Source organism: Fringilla coelebs (genome assembly GCF_963513975.1).
Source record: "Fringilla coelebs genome assembly, chromosome: 6".
Taxonomy (NCBI): Eukaryota; Metazoa; Chordata; class Aves; order Passeriformes; family Fringillidae; genus Fringilla; species Fringilla coelebs.
Window position 1 is genome coordinate 10,422,353 of NC_140034.1, and position 20,563 is coordinate 10,442,915.

Consider the following 20,563-nt stretch of genomic DNA (forward strand, 5'->3'; position numbering starts at 1 on the left):
ATTATTTACCCAGAAGAGGGAAGGATTACGTAAGAGGCTGGAAGCCTATAAAAGTGTCCTCACTTGGCACAGACAGGAACCAGGTTAGACTTTTCCAAAGGCAGCTGATGCCTGTAGCTGCGCAGAAAAAAAACAAGTCAGAGGAACAGAGAACTTCTCTGGGAGATAGACACTCAGATAACTTTGTATAGAACTGTTTCTCATGTTTTCTTCTGATAGTATTCCCAGTTGGACAGAAAGCACCTGAATCTGCTTGGATCATGCAGAAGAGAAAGCATTCCTGGGCAGCCTTTGTGGAAGGAGGCACCAAGAAGGGGGAGAAATTGACTGGGGAAAATGCAAGAATACTGCCCAAGGCCACACATGAGGAGAGAAAGAAGCAAGAGGCAAAAAGGAAAGGGAAATTGAAAACCTTGGCAGGCAAATTGCTGAAGACTGTGGTTGGTGGGACAGAAATGGTGGAGAAGGCTGGTGCTGAGGATGTGGCAGGGAATTTGCTGAAGAGGCCAAGCAGTAGGAAAGGAGAGGAGAGAGGGACGCCTGCAGGTAACCTTGAAGTTATCTCTGGGTCCAGGCCTGGATCTTCTTTGCCCCTCCCATCCCACAGGCTCGTGTTTTTCATCAGCTTCTGGATAAGGGGCTTTCCACTCTCCTCCTCCCCATCCTTCACCTGAATTCTTGTCCCTTCTGAACTCTACACTTGCTACTCTGGGCAGTTCTGTGTTTCACTTTTTATTTGCTTCACAAATGTTTCTCTTTACTGTTTTTATTTTTATCTCTGCAAGGCTCCTGATGTGTCTTGTGAGAAAGATGATGTACGTGTGACTGACACCCCAGCCATGTGACTGTGCTGTTCCTCCACAGATGGGAGGGGGAGGTGGGTTGCACACAGGCTGGTTGTGCCAATTAAACATTTCCCATGTGTTGTATGTATCAAGGCAGGATGGGTGCAGCTTGTAGGCCCCTCCTGAATAACTTGCCAATTGCTTTGCTGAACACCCTTGCATCAACCCTTCTCCATTTCATGTCATGTTCCTCCCTCCAGTCTTGTTTGATTTAATTCTTATTTCACATATGAGATGTTTTCATAGAGGAAAGCTAGGAAGGATGTAGGCAAAACATAGTGGAAGCTCATACTCCTTTCATTCTTCACTCTACATCCAAAGTTGTATCCTGAATTATTTAAGTCCCACTGCTTCTGGCTTTACTTAACTTCCCCTGCATTCTCATCAAGTTCAATTTGTCCTCTGGGCTCTGCTCCAGATACCTTTGGCAAACCTTAACCCTTTATTGCTCAACCTTGTAATCAATAAAAACATGGAAAAAGGCCTGCAGCTCTGTGCATCTGTTGTGAGAGTACATTTAACTCTTTTTGGTTGACTTGATGTGCTAGGTAAGATACATTGGAAACAAGCAGCACTGAAAATCTTCCTTCCAAGGGAGCTTGCAGCACTTTGGTGCTGCCAGGGTTTCTGTAGAGGAGGCAGAGAGTTCCTTCCAGGCTTGGCTTTCAGCTGTTGGCTTGCTCAGATATTCTTTCTTTAATGTTTTTCTTCTGGACAGATGGTACATTTCTTATGGAAAGATTGTATTTAATGAACCTTCATTTTTCATATGAGGAGGTCTCTGGAATGATGGCAGAAAGCTACAGATTAATCTTCAGGCTTGGTTAACCTGGAGGCAAAAGGATGAAAGAAATTTAGAAACAAAAAAGTGGTTGCCCTGAGGAAACTGAGATATGATAGTGCTAGACCTTAAGTGGGCTGAACTTGAGTAGATCCTGAGGAATTCTGGAAAAGATATAAACTAGATACTTCAAAACTTGGATATTAAAGTGATTGTCCTATAGACCTGTAGCAACTTGTGCTCTTATTCTGTTGCAGAGGAAACCATCTGCCGATTCATTGAGCAAGGAAAATTTTTGGAAGCTTGTGATCAAATTCATAATCTGGAACATTCTGGAAATGATGGTATGGAAAAGTCTGAATCACTTTATGTGCTGCTGGCTGAACGAATGTGGACTGTAGTGGGAGAAGCACTCAGTGGAAGTGACAGGATGCTCCTAGAGCCTTTGCAGTCAGTGGGGGAATCACTGAAGTGGGAGAAGCAGAAGGAAGCAGAGAGGCTTGGCAACAGCCTAGAGACAGATTCTGTTTCCACCTGGAGCCCAAACTTCTGGAGAAAAGATCTAGAGGAAAAGCTAATGCAATACATGACAGCCCAGATTCCCCCGTTTGCTTCCGCTACTAACACAGATGAGACTGCACTAAAACAGCACCTGAGTCACCTGGAAAGGACATTTCTCCCCAGCCTGGAGCACAGAAGTGATGTCTTCAAGGAAGCAGGACTGCTCATCACCTATGCCCACTGCTGTCATGCCTCTCTGTGTTCTCACCTCGCCATGCTTACTGACAGTAACTGTTTCAGCTTCAGCCAGAGCCTTTTAATTTATGGATGGAGCATTAAAATGTACAAAAGGTATGTCTAAAGGGCTTTTTTTCCTACATTTTTTTATAGCTCTATTTTTTTGTTTCTGAGGACAGTCCCTGCTTCCTGATAACACAGTGATGATCAGAACTCTTGCTGAGTTTAGGTTTGCCCGCTGCCTCTTTTATCTTCTGTGCTCTCAGAACCAGAGACTTTTTTCATTGCAGTACTACCTCTTTCTAACTCCTTAATACCAGATTCAGGGGTTTTCCAGAGGTGGGCAGGTATTTTTCTGCTGGACTGCTGTTGGACATGCACAGTTTTCTGCTTTATTGAACAATTTCTTTCCTTGCATCAAGCCTTTTTTAACAAGGTCCATAATACTCTAATTACCCCAGAGTAATTTTCCCTGGCCTTTATGTCAGCATGGTGCTCTATGGATTTCTCTTGTTCTGCCTTTGCTTTATCTTTATGGTTCTTCCACTTCTTTATCTGGCTTGTAGTTTTCCCAGTTGTTTCTCTATTTCCTTCATTAGTGTTCAGATCACAGGAAAAACACAGATCATTAAATTTCTGTCCAAATCTGGGGAAACAGATATGGCTTTCCCTCTGAAGAGTGGCACATCTGGGGCCCTTTGGCCCAATGTGAATTCAAAGCCTATGGGTGTCATCAAAGCCTGAAACTTTCTTGTGATTTCTTTTTTCATGGCAGATGAGGCTTTTGATTTTCTGTGGTTTAATTGCAGCTCCAATGCCTAATACTTCTCAGCCTTTTTGGATTATTTGATTGCTTTCATCCAAGCCCACAGCTTCTCTGTTCCTTGTATTAATTACACTTATAAAACCTTGATTAGCTCATTAGCAGTTCATCAGGTGATCTCTTTCCCCAGCCAGCTCCTGAAGGAGGGAAGCAGTGTGGTGGGTACACACTGGCCATCATCAGGCACATGGTAGATGTGGTCAGGAGGCATCTCTTTGACTGCTGCTTTTAAAATGGTAAAACTTTGGAGTAATGGATTTATTAAATATTAAAAACTTTAATAAAAGTGGAGGTGAAAAATAATGTAATTTAATTATATAAAGAAAAGTAGAATATAGGAAAAATGTATTGTATAAATGCAGAATTTCTTCAAGAAAAAAAAAACCAAACAAATAAGACAGTGACTCTATTAGTCAGATGGTAGTGAAAAAAATAGAAATGAGAAGAGCAGAGATGCCAAACTTCAGCATTTGATTTTTCCTCTCTAAATACAGTTACAACCTCTATGAAAGCTCATGCATAGATGTGGTTGTCTTGGTATATAGCTGCTTTTTATTCCATTCAGAAAGAGTATGTGACACTTGCAAAATCGTGCATTCATGCAAGTGTGCTTGGGAGACTCCCCCTGAGCTTAAGTTGGAATTAAGCAGCAGCAGTGAGGGAAGGGGAGAGGAGAACAAGAAAAACCCTTAACTTGGGCAGCAAATGTAGGAAGAAGGAAAAGAAACAGCACAAAAGAAACGCTGGCAGAAGGCCATTGTCAAGATCATCTACTGTGCTGTGGCTGCCCAAGCTCGGCAAACACTGCTGGGCTCTTGCAGGGCGCCCTGTTTGCTTGGTGTGAGGCTGTGGTGCCAGGCAGGCGATGCTGTGGACCCGCGGGAAGCTGCCCCTCTAGCTGAACTCTTGTTTCTTTACACAGAGGCAGCCAGGCATGTGAGAGACCCGGGCACAGCCTTTCCCTTGGTGCACAGTGCCTCGTGTGGATTCTTTTGAAGACTGAGGAAAAGTTACTTGCAACCGCACGGGTAAGAACTCAGGAGTTTTACCCCAGTCTGCCGGTTTTATTCCTGTGGTTTTAAATTAAGGGGTGCCCTTGTTAAACAGCCAGCTCTGCTCAGGCATGGGTGGGTCCCAAGGTCTCCATTCTGACCAAGTTTCATCGCAGAGCTCAGATGTGAAGATCCATGATTGTCTGCTGCCAAAGGGAGGCTGCCTTGTCCTTGTTCCGTAGCAAGGAAACGTTGGGACTTTTGCAAATCTCTCTTCATCCCATTGCTGTATTTTCAGAGAGCTGCAATCCACTCTGCTCAGAAGCTCATTTATCTGGAAGAAAGGGAGACTATGGGTGAAACCCACTTCCTTATTGAAGGCCGTTTCAAATGTTGCTCATCTTCTCTCCATCTGTTAATGATCCCATGGTGTGCAAAGCTAGGGCTTTTTTACAGCCCCTTTGCCTCAGCTGTGCAGGATATTGAGGCTGCTAAGTTTGCCTCTGTGTGGACCCCTCACAGTCCTCTCCAGCCTAACACTGCTGATGTTAGAGCAAAGATTATTTCCAGAGCTCAGCACAAGAAAATGTGCAGCTGGTGCCCACCCAGCAGCCCTCCTCAGAGAATCCTGTCCTGTGATCCCACAGGTGACCCCAGTGCTGCGGCTGCAGGATCTCTTTCTTTTCTCAGCAAAGTTCCCTCTTTGAAGAATTCTGTTGAGACATGTGGAATACAAATGAAGCAGGGAAGACGTGTTGTGGCAATGGGGAGTTCCAGAGGAAACCACGTTATTTGGAAAACTCAGCGGGGCCTCTTTTATTCAGCTAAAGCTGAAATGCAACAGCAGGAGTTACCACACTCAGCTCTCTTGCTTTCCATTTCCACCAGCCCCTGGGGAGCAGAGGAGGGGAAATTCCATGGCAAACTGCTGAATCATCCCTGGGAAAGTACTCTAAATTGCAGAGATTTTCCTCAAGAATTATTCCCTGAAGAACAAGAAGGTAGTCACAAACATGCAAGTAGAAGTGCCAGCTGGTGACAATATGCTTAAAGCCTACTGGTTTCAGTGTTTAAGTATCTTTATGGGCTGTTTTTAATCATTACCCTGGGGAAAACCATGTGTTCTCAAGCTCTTTTTTTAGCATTTGTTTCAATGAAGGAAGTGACTTAACTCAGGGTAGTGCTACAGAGGTTATCCTAGAGCAAGTCCCTGAGTCATTGACGAGCCCTCAAAGATGCTGACTAACAGTGATGGGAAATTTAACTTTTTTTTAGTTCCCTCTAATATAATGGCTGAAGAATGCTTTTGCTTAACTGTGGGCTTTCTGTTTTCCTGATACACCATGTGCTGAGCAGGCTCACCTCAATCTGGTTATGAGCTTTTGTGCCATGCTGCCCTGAGTTTTCATGCCACCTTGGATCCTGAAGCATCCCAGGCCTATGTGGTGCTGAGTGGTACAGAAAGAACAGAGCTGGAAGTGCTGCACAGCATTGCCCCAGCTCACTTCAAACCTGGCTAGCTGAGAACAGCTCCAGATTCAAGCTAATGAGCTTAAGTGGACATAAGCTGACTCCATATGGAAAAATTATGGATGTCTCTTCAGCTCAGTGGCACAGCTTATGAAACCTGCTTTATCCCTCTATTTCTGCTTCTAGGGTAATTCAGACCTTCATTATGCTAATATACAGGCAGTTGTTATTGAGCAAGTATCCTGCTGTTATCTCTTAACAATTGTCATGTATTATTGTGCCTAAATCACATGGTGTGCAATTTGCCACTTCAATGGATGACTAAAATTTCAGAATGAGAAGATCCTGACCAGAATAAGCCATGGTATGCTTTGCTTATGAATACCTGGCTTATCATTGGGTGTGGCAGCCTGATATCTGTGCAAACTAAAAGCACTTTAAACAGAAATGAGTGCTGAGAACTGTGAGCATATCTGAAGGTGCTGAACCCCAGATGCCACGTGAGGTTCAAAACCACTTTGAAACTCCAGTGTGGGGAACTCAGTCAGCTCTGCATGCAGGCAGCATTCCCCTCAATGTGGACACACCTGGGGCAGGGAGCTTTGGGCCTTTGAGGTTACAAAGCTGGTGAACTGAAAATGCTGTTGCCATCAATTGGGTTGCCAGTCTGTCACCTCTGCCCTTGCTGTACTGGGGAATTTGACAAGAGTGCAAGGCAGACCCTCCAGCATGATGCCAAGGCTCATCCTCATGCTCATTTACACTGACCTGCAAAGGATCACTTGGCTCTGTGTCCTCTCCCCACCACCCCTGAATTTTTTCAAATGGACAGAAGGAGGACCGAGAAGTTCATGTTCTGCAGTCAGCACAGGTGTACTGACCATCCATGGATCTGAAGCCTTGCATCATTTTGGTCAGATAGGAAGAAATAAGAAACTGTGCCTGTTTATTACAGCAGAAGTTTTGGTTCTCTCCACATTGGAGCTTTGGTGCCTGATGTGCTGGTATCACTACAAGAGCTACAGACAAGCAGGCTGTTTTTACTGCAGACACATAATCTGATCCAAAACAACTAAGTGCTGTCCTCAACAAGTTATTAACTGCCTTGCAGTTCCTCACTAAGCCGTGTTTTGTCCTGTTGTGGGGGGCAGGCTTGAAGTGTTTGTGCAGCTCAGCAGGGATGTGCTATCTCAGCACATAGTGTTCACACATTTGCTCACAGTCAGGTGATGGCACTTGTGAGGAAAGAAATTTTTCTGAGTTGTTTACAACTGCTTATTTGTCTTTGATTAACACTTTTCAATGAATATGGGAGAGTAGTTGTTTTGAATATACTTTTGATGAAATTCTTCAGCTGACAGCCACAAATGTCCTAATTCATCAGGCAGAAAAGAACAAAGACCAAAATGGGAGATCTGACTTTATATTCCTTGGAGGAAGATTCAGAAATGAAAGAATAAATAAGCAAGCCAGATTTTTGAGTTTAAAGCTTCTATAAAGGTCACATCATGTTTTAAGCAACAAGCCCTTTCTCTGCAGTGCTAGTTTTGTTTTTACAGCCATTCAAACTAGCATAAGCCAGCCAAGTCTTGGGAAATTTCCCATCGTGCAGCCTCATGGGGCCCATCTCACCATGACAGTAGCTCTAAACACTAAGCCTGCTCCTCTTTGCACTCACAAGTCCCTGGCTCAAGCAAGGGAATGGTTTTAATTAATGCTGGCTGGTTTCTCTGGATGCTGGTTGGAGAGAGGAAGGGTGGAAAATCTCAGCTACAGTAGCTGGCAGCATGGAGATGTATCTAAGCATTGTTTTGCTGTGTGGGCGCCTTCATTTGAGCTAAGCTAACTAGGGAAGACTGTAGATAACCCAAGCTGACACTGGGATGAAAGAAAGCTGCAAATCGTTTAAACTCAAACAAACAATGTAGAACAAAACAGAAAAATGTTATTAGGTCAGCTGGGAAATAGCCAGGCTTTGGGTTAAATGAGACAGCCAAAAAAAATGGAGGCAGAAATTCATCTACTCCAAATGGATAATGAGAGGCTGGGAAACCTAAGTTGTTAGGAATGCCATTGTATCGTAACTGTACTTTTTAATTTCCTTTTATCATTTAGAAGGAAGTGGGGAAAGCACTGAAAGAAGCCTTTGATATTGGGAAACCCCCTTGGGCAGATGCTGCAGTCATTGAGGTAAAGTGGGGGGAACTGAAAAGCTCCCAATCTTTGGGGCAGTCGTGTTTTTGTACACAAGCATGTGGGTATTTGGCAAGACCTAGTTTTGCATATCTCAGTCTAAGCTCAGCGTGTTAAAAGCCTGCACGCTGGCTGCCATGCTTAAGCTGTGTCTGTTTGCTCCCAAACCTGTTTTTGCCCAGGGCATACATAAAGAAAAAATACCCCCTTACTAAACTAAGGATAAGCCTGAGCTGATTCAAGCTGAAGCTGCATTTTCATACATGCTCCTGGATCTTTATGTAACCTTTGGAAAGTGGTGGTGTGTGTTACCCAGTCTGCTCTGTGTGAGCTCTGCAGAGCACTTTTATAAAAGCAGGGAGAGCTGCTGAGCCGTGGCAGTGCCCCTTGGCTGGCAGTGCAAACTGCAGGCAGGCAGCTCCTGCTCATCCCTGCTGGGACTGCTGCCCTGGCGGGTCGGGCGGTGCGGGGGGCTCTGCAGAGCACAGCACAGTGCTCCAAGGGCACTGCAGGAGCACACCCTGCTGACTCGTGAGCAGCGTGTACTGTGAGCAGAGGGGGTGTGGATCACGACCTGCAGAAGGATTAAAATAAATCCTGGAGTTTACATGTGGGCTTAAGTGATGCTGGAGATCAGGGGCATGGCTGTGGGCTGTCATGACTGTATCTCTCTTCTCTGCTTCCACCACCTCGGTGGCAGACTCATTTCAGGCCTTGAGAGAGGGAAGTAGCTCCATGGTCCTTTGGGATGGCAGACAGCCTCAGGCATTGGAAGCATTGCAGATCAGCAGCAGCTGGTTTTCCATGTGAGGATAGAGCTTTAGCTGGCAAGCACAGGTTTTTCTGGCCCATCTCAGACTGTGGCACCAAAAGCAGAGCTCACATCCGGGACTGTTTCCTCCTTGCCTTGCCCTGTACCTACTGGAGCCATGGAGCAGTGATGTGCCCAGTGATGTACCGGTGCTAGGGTGATGTTTAGCTATCAAGATGTTTTATTCCTGCTCCTGGCTCAGAGTGGAAAGTTTTCTAACAGGAACTAGGACAAAGCATGGTTTGAATCCCATAGTCCTCATATTTGTAACATCTGGCCACGCTTCAGCATGAGTGGATTCACTCTGTTGTGTATGCAACTGACAGGTTTGAATGCTCTGGGGTGGGTGATGGAAAAGCCTGGATTAATAGGAAAGCCCTATGAAATTACCACCTCCTCAATTTTCTCAGGCTGACACTTAAACTTCAGATAGAAAATGATCAAGGTATCATGGAAACTCATCAGCTGTGGTTTTCTGACACTTTGGGTGGGTTATTTTATCCAGCCCCTTTGGGTGAGCTTTTGCATCTGTTATGAGCAGTGGAAAAACCCATTCATGATGTGAGTCACCCTTTGTCTCTGGCTGATGAGCACTGTGAGGGCACAGCATATGGGTCCATCTGTCTCCTTTTATCCATCTGGCTCTCCTCCCCTTGCAAGCTTTTGTTTCCACAGAACAACTAATGGGCAGCATTAAGTTGCCACCTGCTCAAGCCTGCCCGATGTGGGGTGAATTTGGAGCTGTCTGACACAGCCCACCTCCTGCAGACACCTGGGCCACCAGCTGGGGTCAGTGGGACAGGACATGTGCTGTAGGGTTTAACACACAGAGCTGTGCCAGGTGTGAGCGGTGGTGGCTGGGAAAGTGACACCTGCCCTCTTCAGGCATCCCATGTAGAGACCCTGGCAGAGATGCAGGGCACGCAGATAGGTCTGCATAACCTTCTTTTTAGTGGCTGCACCCAAATTTATCTGCCAGGATGAGTCAGGTAGAAGCACAGATGCTTCTGCAGATGGCAGGTCTGTGTATGAGCTGAGCTGCCAGGCTCGATGTGGTCAGCAGAGAACATCTGCAGGGACAGGCTTTTACCCAAGCACAGGCCTCCTGACCACAACAAAAACAGTGGTAGCAAAGGTGTAGGGTTAGGCATTACAATAAGACTGATAAGAAATACATTTTTTTCCATGAGGACTCTCAAAACTGAAGCAGAAGTTGGTGCCTAGGGCAGAGGGATTTGCTGCAGGGTGAGCAGTGGGATGTTTTCCTGTTCACTGCATCGGGAACAAATGACTTTGGCCAGTTCTCCTCTCACGCATTTAAATCCACAGATACTAACAGAGAAGACAGAGGCTGCCAGGCAAGTCAGCGAGAGCCTGAGTGAGAAGGTGGAAGCTAAGTGCCTGGAGGAGTGCCTGAGGTTCCTGGAGAGGTAGGAAGCATGCTGGTTTTGGTAACATTCTTAATGTTCAAAAGAAAGAAATCCCAATGAAGCAGCTGGTGATTCTGTGTTCACCTGGATCTTGATGGCTGTTTCCCATTAAGCTGTTGCTGGAGACACAGCACTTCACTGCTGTTTGTGTACTCAATATTTGTAGTTGGACTAAAGCTGAGGGAACAAAGTGCATCTGGAGTAGCTGGGACAGGATAAAGACTTTGGGGGAGATCTGGAGAGGCTCAGAGCTTGAACACACTTGGGAAGTGGGGCAGCCAAGTGTCCAGTGCCCAGGCCTGGCCCTTCCTACCCTGGCTGTTCATCCCAGGCACAGTGCTTTCTGCTGGCTCTGTGGCAGGGTGGGGAGCTCTGCTCTGTCCTAGGTCTCCTAGCAGAATGAATGTCTTCTCACCTGGCCTCTCTCTTAAGGGAACCACTTCCTCTGGCTCCCTTAATCTGCTTTTTGTTCTTGGGTATTTCTCTCCCCATGTATTCCCCTCAGCAGAAAACGCCAGGACTGCTGGTTTAGGTAGTATTTCAGATGGAGATTTGATCTAAGATCCTTGGCCCTCCACATGATGAGAGGAAAGAAATTCCTATAAAATGGATTGTTCAGTAGCTCTTTGTGAGACTGAGACTGAGACTGACAAAGCAGTTCAGAGACCTTGTGGGTTATTCATACACACTGAGACTTTGTTCTGCAGCTTTTTTGGCAAAGCCTGAGTTGCTTCCCCAGAAGGAAGTGTTGCAAGTCAACCTCCTGCCTCTTGGTCCCTGACAAAGGTACCCAGGCAGCTCCAGGGCTCTCCCTGCTGTTCCTGTGTTTTTATTCTCCATCAGCTGGACAGGACAGAGACTTTGTCATGCTGTAGATCCCACCTGAAACTGTGAGACAGAAAGACAAATAATCACACAGTATTTCTTCAGTGTGCTATTGATGTTAGATGTTATGAAGCATGCCAGATTAAAGGTGCTTCTTCCTCTTTTAATTTAGCTATGAAGATGAAGTAAGAAGTTTTATCCAGCTTGATGGCTGCCCACAGATCTACAGCAGCTTACGAATCCTGGAGAGTTGCTGCCTTTTCAGGTTAGAAAGCAGAGCCTCATGACATGGGGAGTAAAACGAGTTTTCTGCTGGTCTGATCTCCTTCTGACTCTGGTATGAGGCCAGCCTTGCCTCCAGCTGGTTATGGTCATCCAACCCTGTGCACACCAGCCTTTAAACATGGAGGGAGCCAGCTGCTGTCAGCAAGACTCCTTCAGATCTGCCCTGGCTGCCCCAGCAAGAGGGAGGCTGAGATGGGGGCTGTGACTGTGGCCAGGGCCACAGGGCCACTTTCTGCCTGTTCCGTGGCCCTGCGGGTGCAGGGGTTGCAGCCATCTCCCCCTTCCTGCACTGAGCAGGAGGCAGGCAGCAGTGCTGTGTCATGTGGGGGGACACTGTCCTGGCTAACCCCACTGTGAGTTGTGACATCCTTCCTTTCCCTGGCCTGATCACCCTCCAGCAGGAAAGCTGCATAAAGGTTGTGCTGAGATGTGTGCACTACTGCGCTTGGTAGGTGCAATCTTAAGTGCCTGAATGAAACCCCAAGGAATATGCCAGGTTCTCCCTGGGGTTGCTAGGAAGGAGGGAAGCAGTAAAGCACAGAAGGATGGAGGAGGATGTTTGCACCTACAAGCTAATTTCAGAAGCACTTGCAGCATTGGAGAAAACAAGGTTGCTTCTCTTCTTCCTGTGTAAAGTTATCCAGGGATCTCTGGAGTCAGCAAAATGCCAAAATCCAACATATGCACAGTGATTACTTGACATCAGAGCCTTGTGTTGAGCCTAGGTAGCTGCTTTGTTTGTTGTATTTGCATGTTGCTGATGCTGGATCCTAGACTGAATACTTATGAGTCTCTTTTATGTAATCCTTCACAGCTTTACTTAGAATGAAGTAGTACACTGAGCCTTTCCAGAATGTAGAATGTCTGGTTTCAAGCTGGTGATAATTTTAACCAGGATTTGCTGACTGGAAGACTGTTCTGATGGAAGAATTGTTTGTCTTGTATTTGTAGATTGTCAAAGGCACACAGGATGCTCACCCAGACTCTGTTTGTCAAGGCTGCTTCGTGCTTGTTCATTTTTGAAAACACTTGAATTTCTATTAATCTGATCTCACTAGTGGTGGGTACAAGTGGCATTTGCATGCACTGAGCTGTCATGCCCTTGTGGCAGTGTCTTAATGAGCACAGAAATGCAGGTCACTGAGCTAGCTTTGGACCTGAGCATGTGTCCATTCAATGACCCAGGCAGCTGTGTTGGTTACAGTAGAAAGAGTTTTGATCTGATCAATACTTTCCATATTTATTTTTTTTAACAGAACTGTCTGGCATAAGCTAACATACATTTGCAGTGTCAGCACTCAGCAGAATGTTAAGGTAAATGGATTTCTACACAGGATGGAAGATGACATTATGGAGCATTTTCTGCAGACCATCACTACTAAAGTCAAGGTATGGAAGGCCCATTTTAATTCTGACTCTTTGCAGACTCTGCACAGGCTGTCATGCGCTTCCCTCTCACATCCTGATTTGGAAAAGGTGTAGCCATAGTTTGGCCTTCAAGCCTGGTATTTTCCTCTGCCTTGTTGGAATCTGTATGTGGACAGCTTCACATTTTCTAGTTTTGGGACCCCAGTTTCACCATTTGTGGTGTTTGCTGTTGTGCTGCCCAGACCCCAGAAAGTTGAATTTCACCTGGTACCTATTAATTCCCAGCATCTGGGCATCTTCCCAGGATAGGGGTAACTCACAGAGCCCAGGGCTGTGCTGGGTAGTCAGGATGTAGAGAAGGCTGACCAGAAATGTGTCCCTCCCTTGAGATAAAGTCCCCTCTCTTCACATTTTCTAGTATCAGTCTGTTAGCCCAGGCACTGTTCACCCTTGTGTCTGGAAAACACAGAATTCCAGGCTTCTGACAGTGCATTTCCCTGGGAAGCTCCCCTGAGCATCTTCAGCCTCATTGCACAGGCTCCTTAGGCATGCTGGAGGCAGCAAAAGGAAAATGACAAGAGAAAGTCTGGCTACACTGTGCAGTTTTGGTCTCCAGAGCTCATTGCCAGCCTGTCCCATGGGCCTACACATCTATGTGGGAACTGGGGGTGGTTCTGACAGAGCACCAGCAACCCTGGGGGGGGGGGAACAGGAGGCCCAGGGCCCAGGCTTTCAGTCTTCCAGTTTGAGCTTAAGAACTTAGTACATCCTTCCTGAGTTGGAATTGTTTCTTTCTGTCATGTTTTGATTTTCTTTGAAATAAAAACACAGGATGCTGCTGTTGGTGGAGAAGTCTGTTTCCAAGAGCAGAAAGAGCAAAGACACAATAACCTGTGTCTGTTGTTTGTTTGGTGTCTCTACATGTGCACTCTTTGACTCTGTCTGTTCCTCTTCCTCAGGGAACACTGAAAGACCACTTCAAAAAGTGTGACAGTGGTTTTGACCACATCCTTGAATCCTTAAAGCAAAACTTTTTGACCTTTGGGAAGAGAGAAACAGATATATATGAGGTAAGAAATAAGTAAGAAAGTGAGAACAATATTAGGAAATAATTAGGAAATAATCCTACAAGAAAGATGGAGAGGGATTTTTTCCAAGGGCATGTAGTAAAAGGACAAGGGGGAATGGATTCAAACTAAAAGAGAATAGGTTTAGATTAGATTTTAGGAGGACGTTCTTTGCTATGGGAGCGTTGAGGTGCTGGCAAAAGTTGCCCAGAGAAGTTGAGGATACCCCGTCTCTGGAAGTGTCGAAGGCCATGTTGGATGGGGTACTGAGCAACCTGTCCTGGTGTAAGGTGTCCCTGCCCATGGCAGGGGGGTTTGAACTAGATGATCTTTAAAGTACCTTCCAACCCAAACCATTCTGTTCTGTGAAATAACTAAAGCTAGTAATTGAACATTTGGATGGCACAGTACTAGAAAATTAATCTAAACTGCAGATTTCTCTGTTGTCAAATGGGCTTTTAAGTATCTGGTGGTCTCAGTCCAATACCTCTATTCACCAGGGTTGGGTAGTGACAGCTGGGACCTTCCTGTAATTTCAGCAGAGAAACCAACAAATGAAGTAATGTGGAAACTGAATGTACTTCCCAAATACAAAGGGGAATGTTGGGCTCCCTCCTCTCCTACCATTGCCCCAATACCATTATATTGGAAATCTTCTCAGCTTCTAATGTGTTTCAACCTTATTTGTAAGGATTATTGATCCCTTTGACGTAGAGTGGATACAGAGGGGTGAAAAGTCCAAATTCTTAAAGGGCACAGTGTCTCACGCAGAGTAATTGGCAAACAACCTCACAAAGTGCCCAAGTTTTTTCACCTTTACAGTAGCCTAAACAACTTGTCTAGGATCTTACAACACCCTTGAGTCTATCTCTTCAGCAACGAGGTTGGTACCTCGGGAATCCTCTCTTTTGTGCAGGCTGGATTTGCTGCTGCTACATGTGCCATGTGTGCTCCTAAGCATGGGACTCCCAGGCCTGCAGTCTCTTTGTCAGTGATGATTTTAATTAACATTTTGCAATATGGAAAAAGTAATGGAAGAGAAAAAAGCAGGATCTATTCTGCTGTTGTTCAAAGCCTGTCACTGGACATTATGTCACATTAGTGCTGGGGCAAGCAGCAACTCAGTAGTGAAATGCTGTGCCAGAGCTCTCTGCCTCTTGCTTTGTCTGTTTTGGACAGAGCTGGGGATTTCCTGTACCTTTGGATTGGAGCCTAACCCTGCTCTGATTTCAAATGCTAACAAAATGTGGTTTCTGTGCAGCAGCCCACCCCCCAGCAGAAACACTGTCAGGCACTGCATGTCCTCAGAACTGGGGTTCCTCAGTGGGTAGTGGGAGCTACGATGGAGTTGTCCAGGGGACTTTTCTGTGCCCAGCCACAACTGTGTGCCCAAGGGCCCTGTGTCAAGTGCAGATGCTGGAGGGAGGCTGCATTTGGCTTTGTCTGAAGCCTAAGCTCCCCCAGGTGATAATTTGTTAGCCAAGCCAAGTGTCGCTGCAGCTCTGGAGTGTGAGTGACCTCTGGGTCAGCTAACTGGTCCCATTGCTTTTGATTTGATGTCTCCACACTTACCATCAAGATTTGTCATCCACATGCAGCTTGGAGATAGCCCAAGTGTTAGATCAAGTATTTTAAATTAATACTTAAGCAAAGAAATGGGGACAGCCATCTACATTGCCAGAATATGTGCTCTCTGCCCTGGTACAGGTGTGGCTGAGCCTTGCTTGGTGCAGGGAAGGTAATCTAGGTATCTTTGCTCTGGAACAGGCCCTCGTCAAGGCTGTCAATGCCATCATTATTACAGAATACATGCAGGCCCTCCTGACCACTCCCAGGAAAACATCTGCTATGCAGAGAAGGAGGATTGTCAACAAGATAGAAGAAGATCATAGGATGATGCAAACCATCTTTAAAGAGTGCTTAGTAAGTCTTTGATATGGTTACAGTTTTGCTCTTTGTCATCAAGAACAATACCAACAGAGGAAGAGACTGAAAACTACAAAAAAGCTTAAGAGTTTTTACCACAGGGGTATCGAGCTTCACTGAAATGACATTTGGATGTGCTGACAGCCTTTCTGATCAGTCAGAAGCTGTTAGCTCTGATGGTTTTGAAATGTGTGACTGGAAGATGCAAATTTTGCACTGCTGCCACTGACACAAGAATGAGGCATGCTCCTGTGAGCTGGTGAGACAGTTCCAAAGCTGCCAGCTTCCCCCATCAGGCCTCTGGCACCTGGCATAGGGTGGCAGTGCTTACCCTGGAGCCTCTGGAGTGATGAAGCAAACAGGCTGCTCCACACCTCCACCTGCTCTGTGGATTGCCCTGTAAGGCCACTCCTCCCTGGACACGGGGTGTGCATTGCCACCCCTCCATCAAGCCTCCTCCCTCCCCACAGGCCCTTCCCAGCCCCTCAGAGCTGGGATGGTGGCTGTCTGAGCCATTTCCCTGTGCTGTGGCATTTCCTCATGGCAAAAACATGCTGATGCTGTTGTGGCTGCTGACGGCTGTGGGGAGGAATGAGTCTTCCTGCAGGGGTAAACACCTCACACATGAGGAGGTGAAGGCACAGTGCAGAATATTGGGTGTAAAAGCAGAGCCACACCCCTGAAGAAAACTTGTGCAGAAGCATTGGTTCTGATTTGCAGAAACAACTTCAGAAGCTTTAAAAAGTCTCATCTCATAATCTGGTGTAATTGGCAGTGCTGCACACAGCATCTGCAGGTGCCACCAGGCTGTCACGTGAGTCCCTTGGTTACCCAAGGGCCAGGACTGCACTGGCAGCAGCATCCCCTCCTTCAGCTGGTGCAGTTGGAGATCACTGCTGTGCAATGTCCCTGGCATGGCTCATTAGCAGATGCAGGCTGGGAGTGCCCAGGCATGGCGCTTCATAAGGGGCTGGGCTGAGCAGCACAGCGGTGGTTGCAAAGTCAGTCTGGTAGCAGGACTCAGATGTGATAGCATATAAACCCCCTTGGCTACACTGGTTTTAATAATTTCACAAATGCTGAATCATTCTCACAACTTGCCTATTTAAGTGCTAGGGACTGAAAATCTATTTTCTCACAGATGAGTCCCTTGCAAGCCATATGTCAGCAATTCTTACCTTGTCCAATGAATATAATGAAATAAAAATTATTGTCTGTAGGCTTCTCTAAATCCTCTCAGACCCATTATAATTAGTGCATTAGATTCATGGCAGAAAGCTGGGAGCTGCCAGTGCTTTTAGCTGAAGACCCACCTCTCTTGGAGTGATTGATCACAGATGAATTAATGCTTTCAGCAATTGAGACATGTGGAATAGCAGGGGGGTTCTCTAATCTTAACTCTGAAGTTTACCAGAAATGCTGTGCTCAGCATCAGCTTTGGATGCAATGTGCATGGAACAGTGCAAAGGAAATGAAATCTAATTATCTATTAAAACCCTACATTAAGCTTGGGTGAAAAAGGGCTGCATCTGGTTAGAACATGTTCCCCAGTATATGCACTTTCTTACTTGATGTGAGAGCACTGAAAGCCTTGGAGGTGAAATGCACAAGAGATTTGCAGGGGACAGCCTGCTCCTTAGTCATGAGGCTCACAGTTATGCATGCCAAATATGAACTCTGCTGCAGACTGAATTTATCGTGCAGTTGTTGCACAGGCTGCACCTGCTCCCTGCCCTGCTCTGCCCTCTCTCTGGGCTCTTCCTTCCCCTCTGCTCTCAAAACACATTAGGAAATACCTTGCTTCTCTCCTAAGAGCAGTACGTGTCAAAGGCACTTAAACACTGCTGACAAAACACCTCTTTTTTTTTCCATTTAGACTGCAGGCTGTTTACCTCTGACCTTGCCTGCCTATGTAGTGCTTAACTAAATCTGATGCCTTCAAGTTAATTAGCATTTTGTAATAGTGAGCTTGCCAAGTATGAAGCTGTACAGAACCAGTGCCTCAGGAGCTGAGCACAGCTTGTACACTGAGCAGAGTTAGACATGCTGTGTGCCTGCAGTGCAGGGGGAGAGGGGGAAGGCTGTCTTCAAATATTATTATTATTTTTAATTTATGTTCATTGCAGAGGAGCTGCATGGAAAATGTGACCAAGTGTTTCTAATGTCCCCTGCAGATCAGGGGAACCTGGGCTTCTCCTGCCCCAGTTTGGCAGCCTGTTCTCCAGGTTTGCTTTGTCACAGAGTCTCTGTTGATGTGGTGGCATCAATAATTCAGGGAAGCAATTAAATTGCATTACTGCACTGATGGAAAATGTGAGCAAGACCTGAAGCTCTCTTCCTGGTGGTTCATCTGCATTCTGCTTCTCCAGCTCTGCTAAAAATGCTGTGTGTTTTTTATGAGACTTTTTTCTCCTGTGCGCTCCAGATTAGAGGGAGATCATTGTGTGCAACATCTACCAAACATGTCATGTTTTCTACACTGTCCAGCCCTGTTTCCCACTTTTTTCTATTAGAGGATCTGTGTTCTCTCATCCTCTCCCTAAGGTTGCTTTTCTGTCCCTGGGCTTGCTCTGGGGTGGCAGAAATGCCAGCATGTTTGGTCAACAAGGCTTGTTTTCACACAGGTCAAGCACAGGGCTGTGCTTACCTCCAGAAGCAAACCACATTCCAGGAGGTGAAATGGCCCTGAAAGTAAAGGCAGTTTAGGGAAAAATGAGGTACATTTGCCAGCTGTGCCAAAGGAAGAGCAGGAAGGGGATCTTGCACTGCTGAAGATGGTTGCCCACTCACCCTGGAAGCAGTCTGTGGCTACTCCCAAGGTTCTTTTCTGCTATCCTGGGGGAAAATCAGATTTCTATACATGCACTTCTGTACATACTCCTGCAAAGCTCCTAACCCACACAAAGATCCCCAGTCTGACATGAGTCTAGCTCTTAATGTGCTGTGCTATTTCTCCTGCCCTGAACACAACATTGCTTTTCTCCCCAGGGTCCTGCAGCTGGTTCTCTCAAGGATCCCATAAAAGCAATTTTAGAGCTTCTTCAAACTTCTGATCCTGAGGGGATGAAAATAGCACTTCTGCCCATTCTAAAAGAATTTCCTGACCTCAGGTAATGTCTTTGATTGCTTTGACTTCTGTACTTTCTTACATGATCACTTGAAACCAGAAGACCTACAGCAATATTAGTCCTGTGATGCTTTTGCAGTGTGTTGGGCCAGGCACAGTGACCCTTTGAATGTACTCACTGGTGCCTGGTTTATATCCTCATCAGACATGAACTGCTGAAGTTGAGATGTCCTTCTGTAAAGGTGGAGGATGGATGAAATTGCTGTCAACAACATAGAAATGCTGTGGGAAAAGTACCACCTTAATGCAGAATTTACAGGAGCATATGTATCAAATGTAGGTTTCAAGAACATCCTTAATTTGGGCATTTCAGAACTTCCAAGCACTTGGCTTCTGGCTTCAACACTTCACCACACCTTCTGTAACTATTTTCAGAAGTTTCTAGGTGTATTCAGCAAGAATATACACTTGTGTTTCTTACAGAAAATTTAACAGAATTGAAACACAGGTTTTACTAGGAAGATCTTAGATAACTGCATTTTTTCCAAAGCCTGTGGTTTACTGCATCTATCTTTTGTTCTGATGTGCTGTGCCTGTGTTTTTCCAACTTAACATGATTGCAGTGTAAAGCTCTCTGTCACAGGATGCTGTGAAGGCCAAAAGTGTGAATACCTTCAAATGTGGGGCACACAATTTGTGGCAGATCATTACTTCAGTGCCTATTCAACATGACAGTCATCATATAAACCTGCAGCAAGGGAAGTCTCTAGACTTCTGTAGGAAGGACTGCTGTAGGCAAAGGAAAAAATAAAAAGAAAGACAAAGAGATTATGCTATGCTTCATCTGGTTTCCTACTTCTTTTTTACTTTGCTACTTTTGAAGGTGCTATTGAGCTAAAAAGCTGCTTATCTGATACAACATAGCAATGATATATATATGTATATACATAGTATAGGAGGTGGGCATAGAAAGTTCTCAGAAGGCCCAGATCTCAGAGAAGGTCATCCTGGTGTTAGTAGATGCACTGTTCTTGATTACAACAGATTTCTCTGTTTCAAACTGTTTGGCTTGGATACATTTGCCTTATATCCAATACAGTATTTCCCTGCTGAGGGGAACAGTGCTCTGTAGAACACAAATCCTCTAACCTTCTAATGAACAAGAATTAGCTCCATTTGAGGGGAGAAAAGATATCAAAAATGCCTCCAAATAGTCAAATGTAGAGTTATCTGAAACCTATTATGATAGATACAGGTCTTTTTCTAGGAATAACCTAAGGTGAACATTTTCAATACTTCACAGGGATGCTGTGTGCTCTGGGCTTGGGACCCAGGAGCTCAGCCCTATCCCACACGGCTCTTGGGATGTGGCCTCCCCCTTAGATAGCCAGAGGGTGTCAAAAAGCAGCTTCCAATCTTTGGTCTGGTCCAGCAAAACTGAGGGATAGAAAACAAATGTTGTGTTTTTTTCTTGACTGATTCACTTACTGTCCTCTTGTCCTTTTGGAAAGGAGGGAACATCTGAGTGCAGTGCTGGACATCAAAGATTCGCTCAGCCGAGAAGACAGAGCTGCTCTCTTGAAGGCATTTCATGATAATTGCAGGGAATCAGAAACAGAAGCAAACTTGCTTTTTGCAGATATAGAAGTAAAACCTAGAAAATATGGACTCTGTGGCTGCCTCTGCTGTTAGCAAAGGTGGGTGTGTGTGAGTGTGCTTGTGTGTAAGGTGTATCTGCCCAGGTACACTTCTTACAGGGAGGTGGAGCTGTAACCTCAGCTCCCCAAGGCCCTCATTGCTCCATATGTTGGCTCTACTTCCCTCTCTCTGCCTGCAGACATCCACACCCTGGAGGATCGTGTTGTAGGCAGTGCAGGGTGCTGAATTCTTAGATGAATGATTCAGGTTACAGCAGGGACAAAGGAGAAGACAGGGCTGCCTC

The 20,563-nt window shown here is 45.7% G+C and overlaps 1 protein-coding gene across 1 annotated transcript; it reads left to right on the forward strand.

The window, feature by feature from the left end:
• Positions 1-260: 260 nt before the first annotated feature.
• LOC311155304 (tumor necrosis factor alpha-induced protein 2-like) lies at positions 261-20,313 on the forward strand (the record flags this gene model as incomplete). The annotated part of the gene is made up of 11 exons (XM_084208336.1): positions 261-546; positions 1,884-2,478; positions 4,110-4,215; positions 7,765-7,839; positions 9,983-10,083; positions 11,081-11,173; positions 12,450-12,582; positions 13,521-13,631; positions 15,396-15,551; positions 18,543-18,664; positions 20,133-20,313. The coding sequence occupies 11 exons, from the start codon at positions 261-263 to the stop codon at positions 20,311-20,313; spliced, it is 1,959 nt and encodes a 652-aa protein (XP_084064462.1).
• Positions 20,314-20,563: the final 250 nt, after the last annotated feature.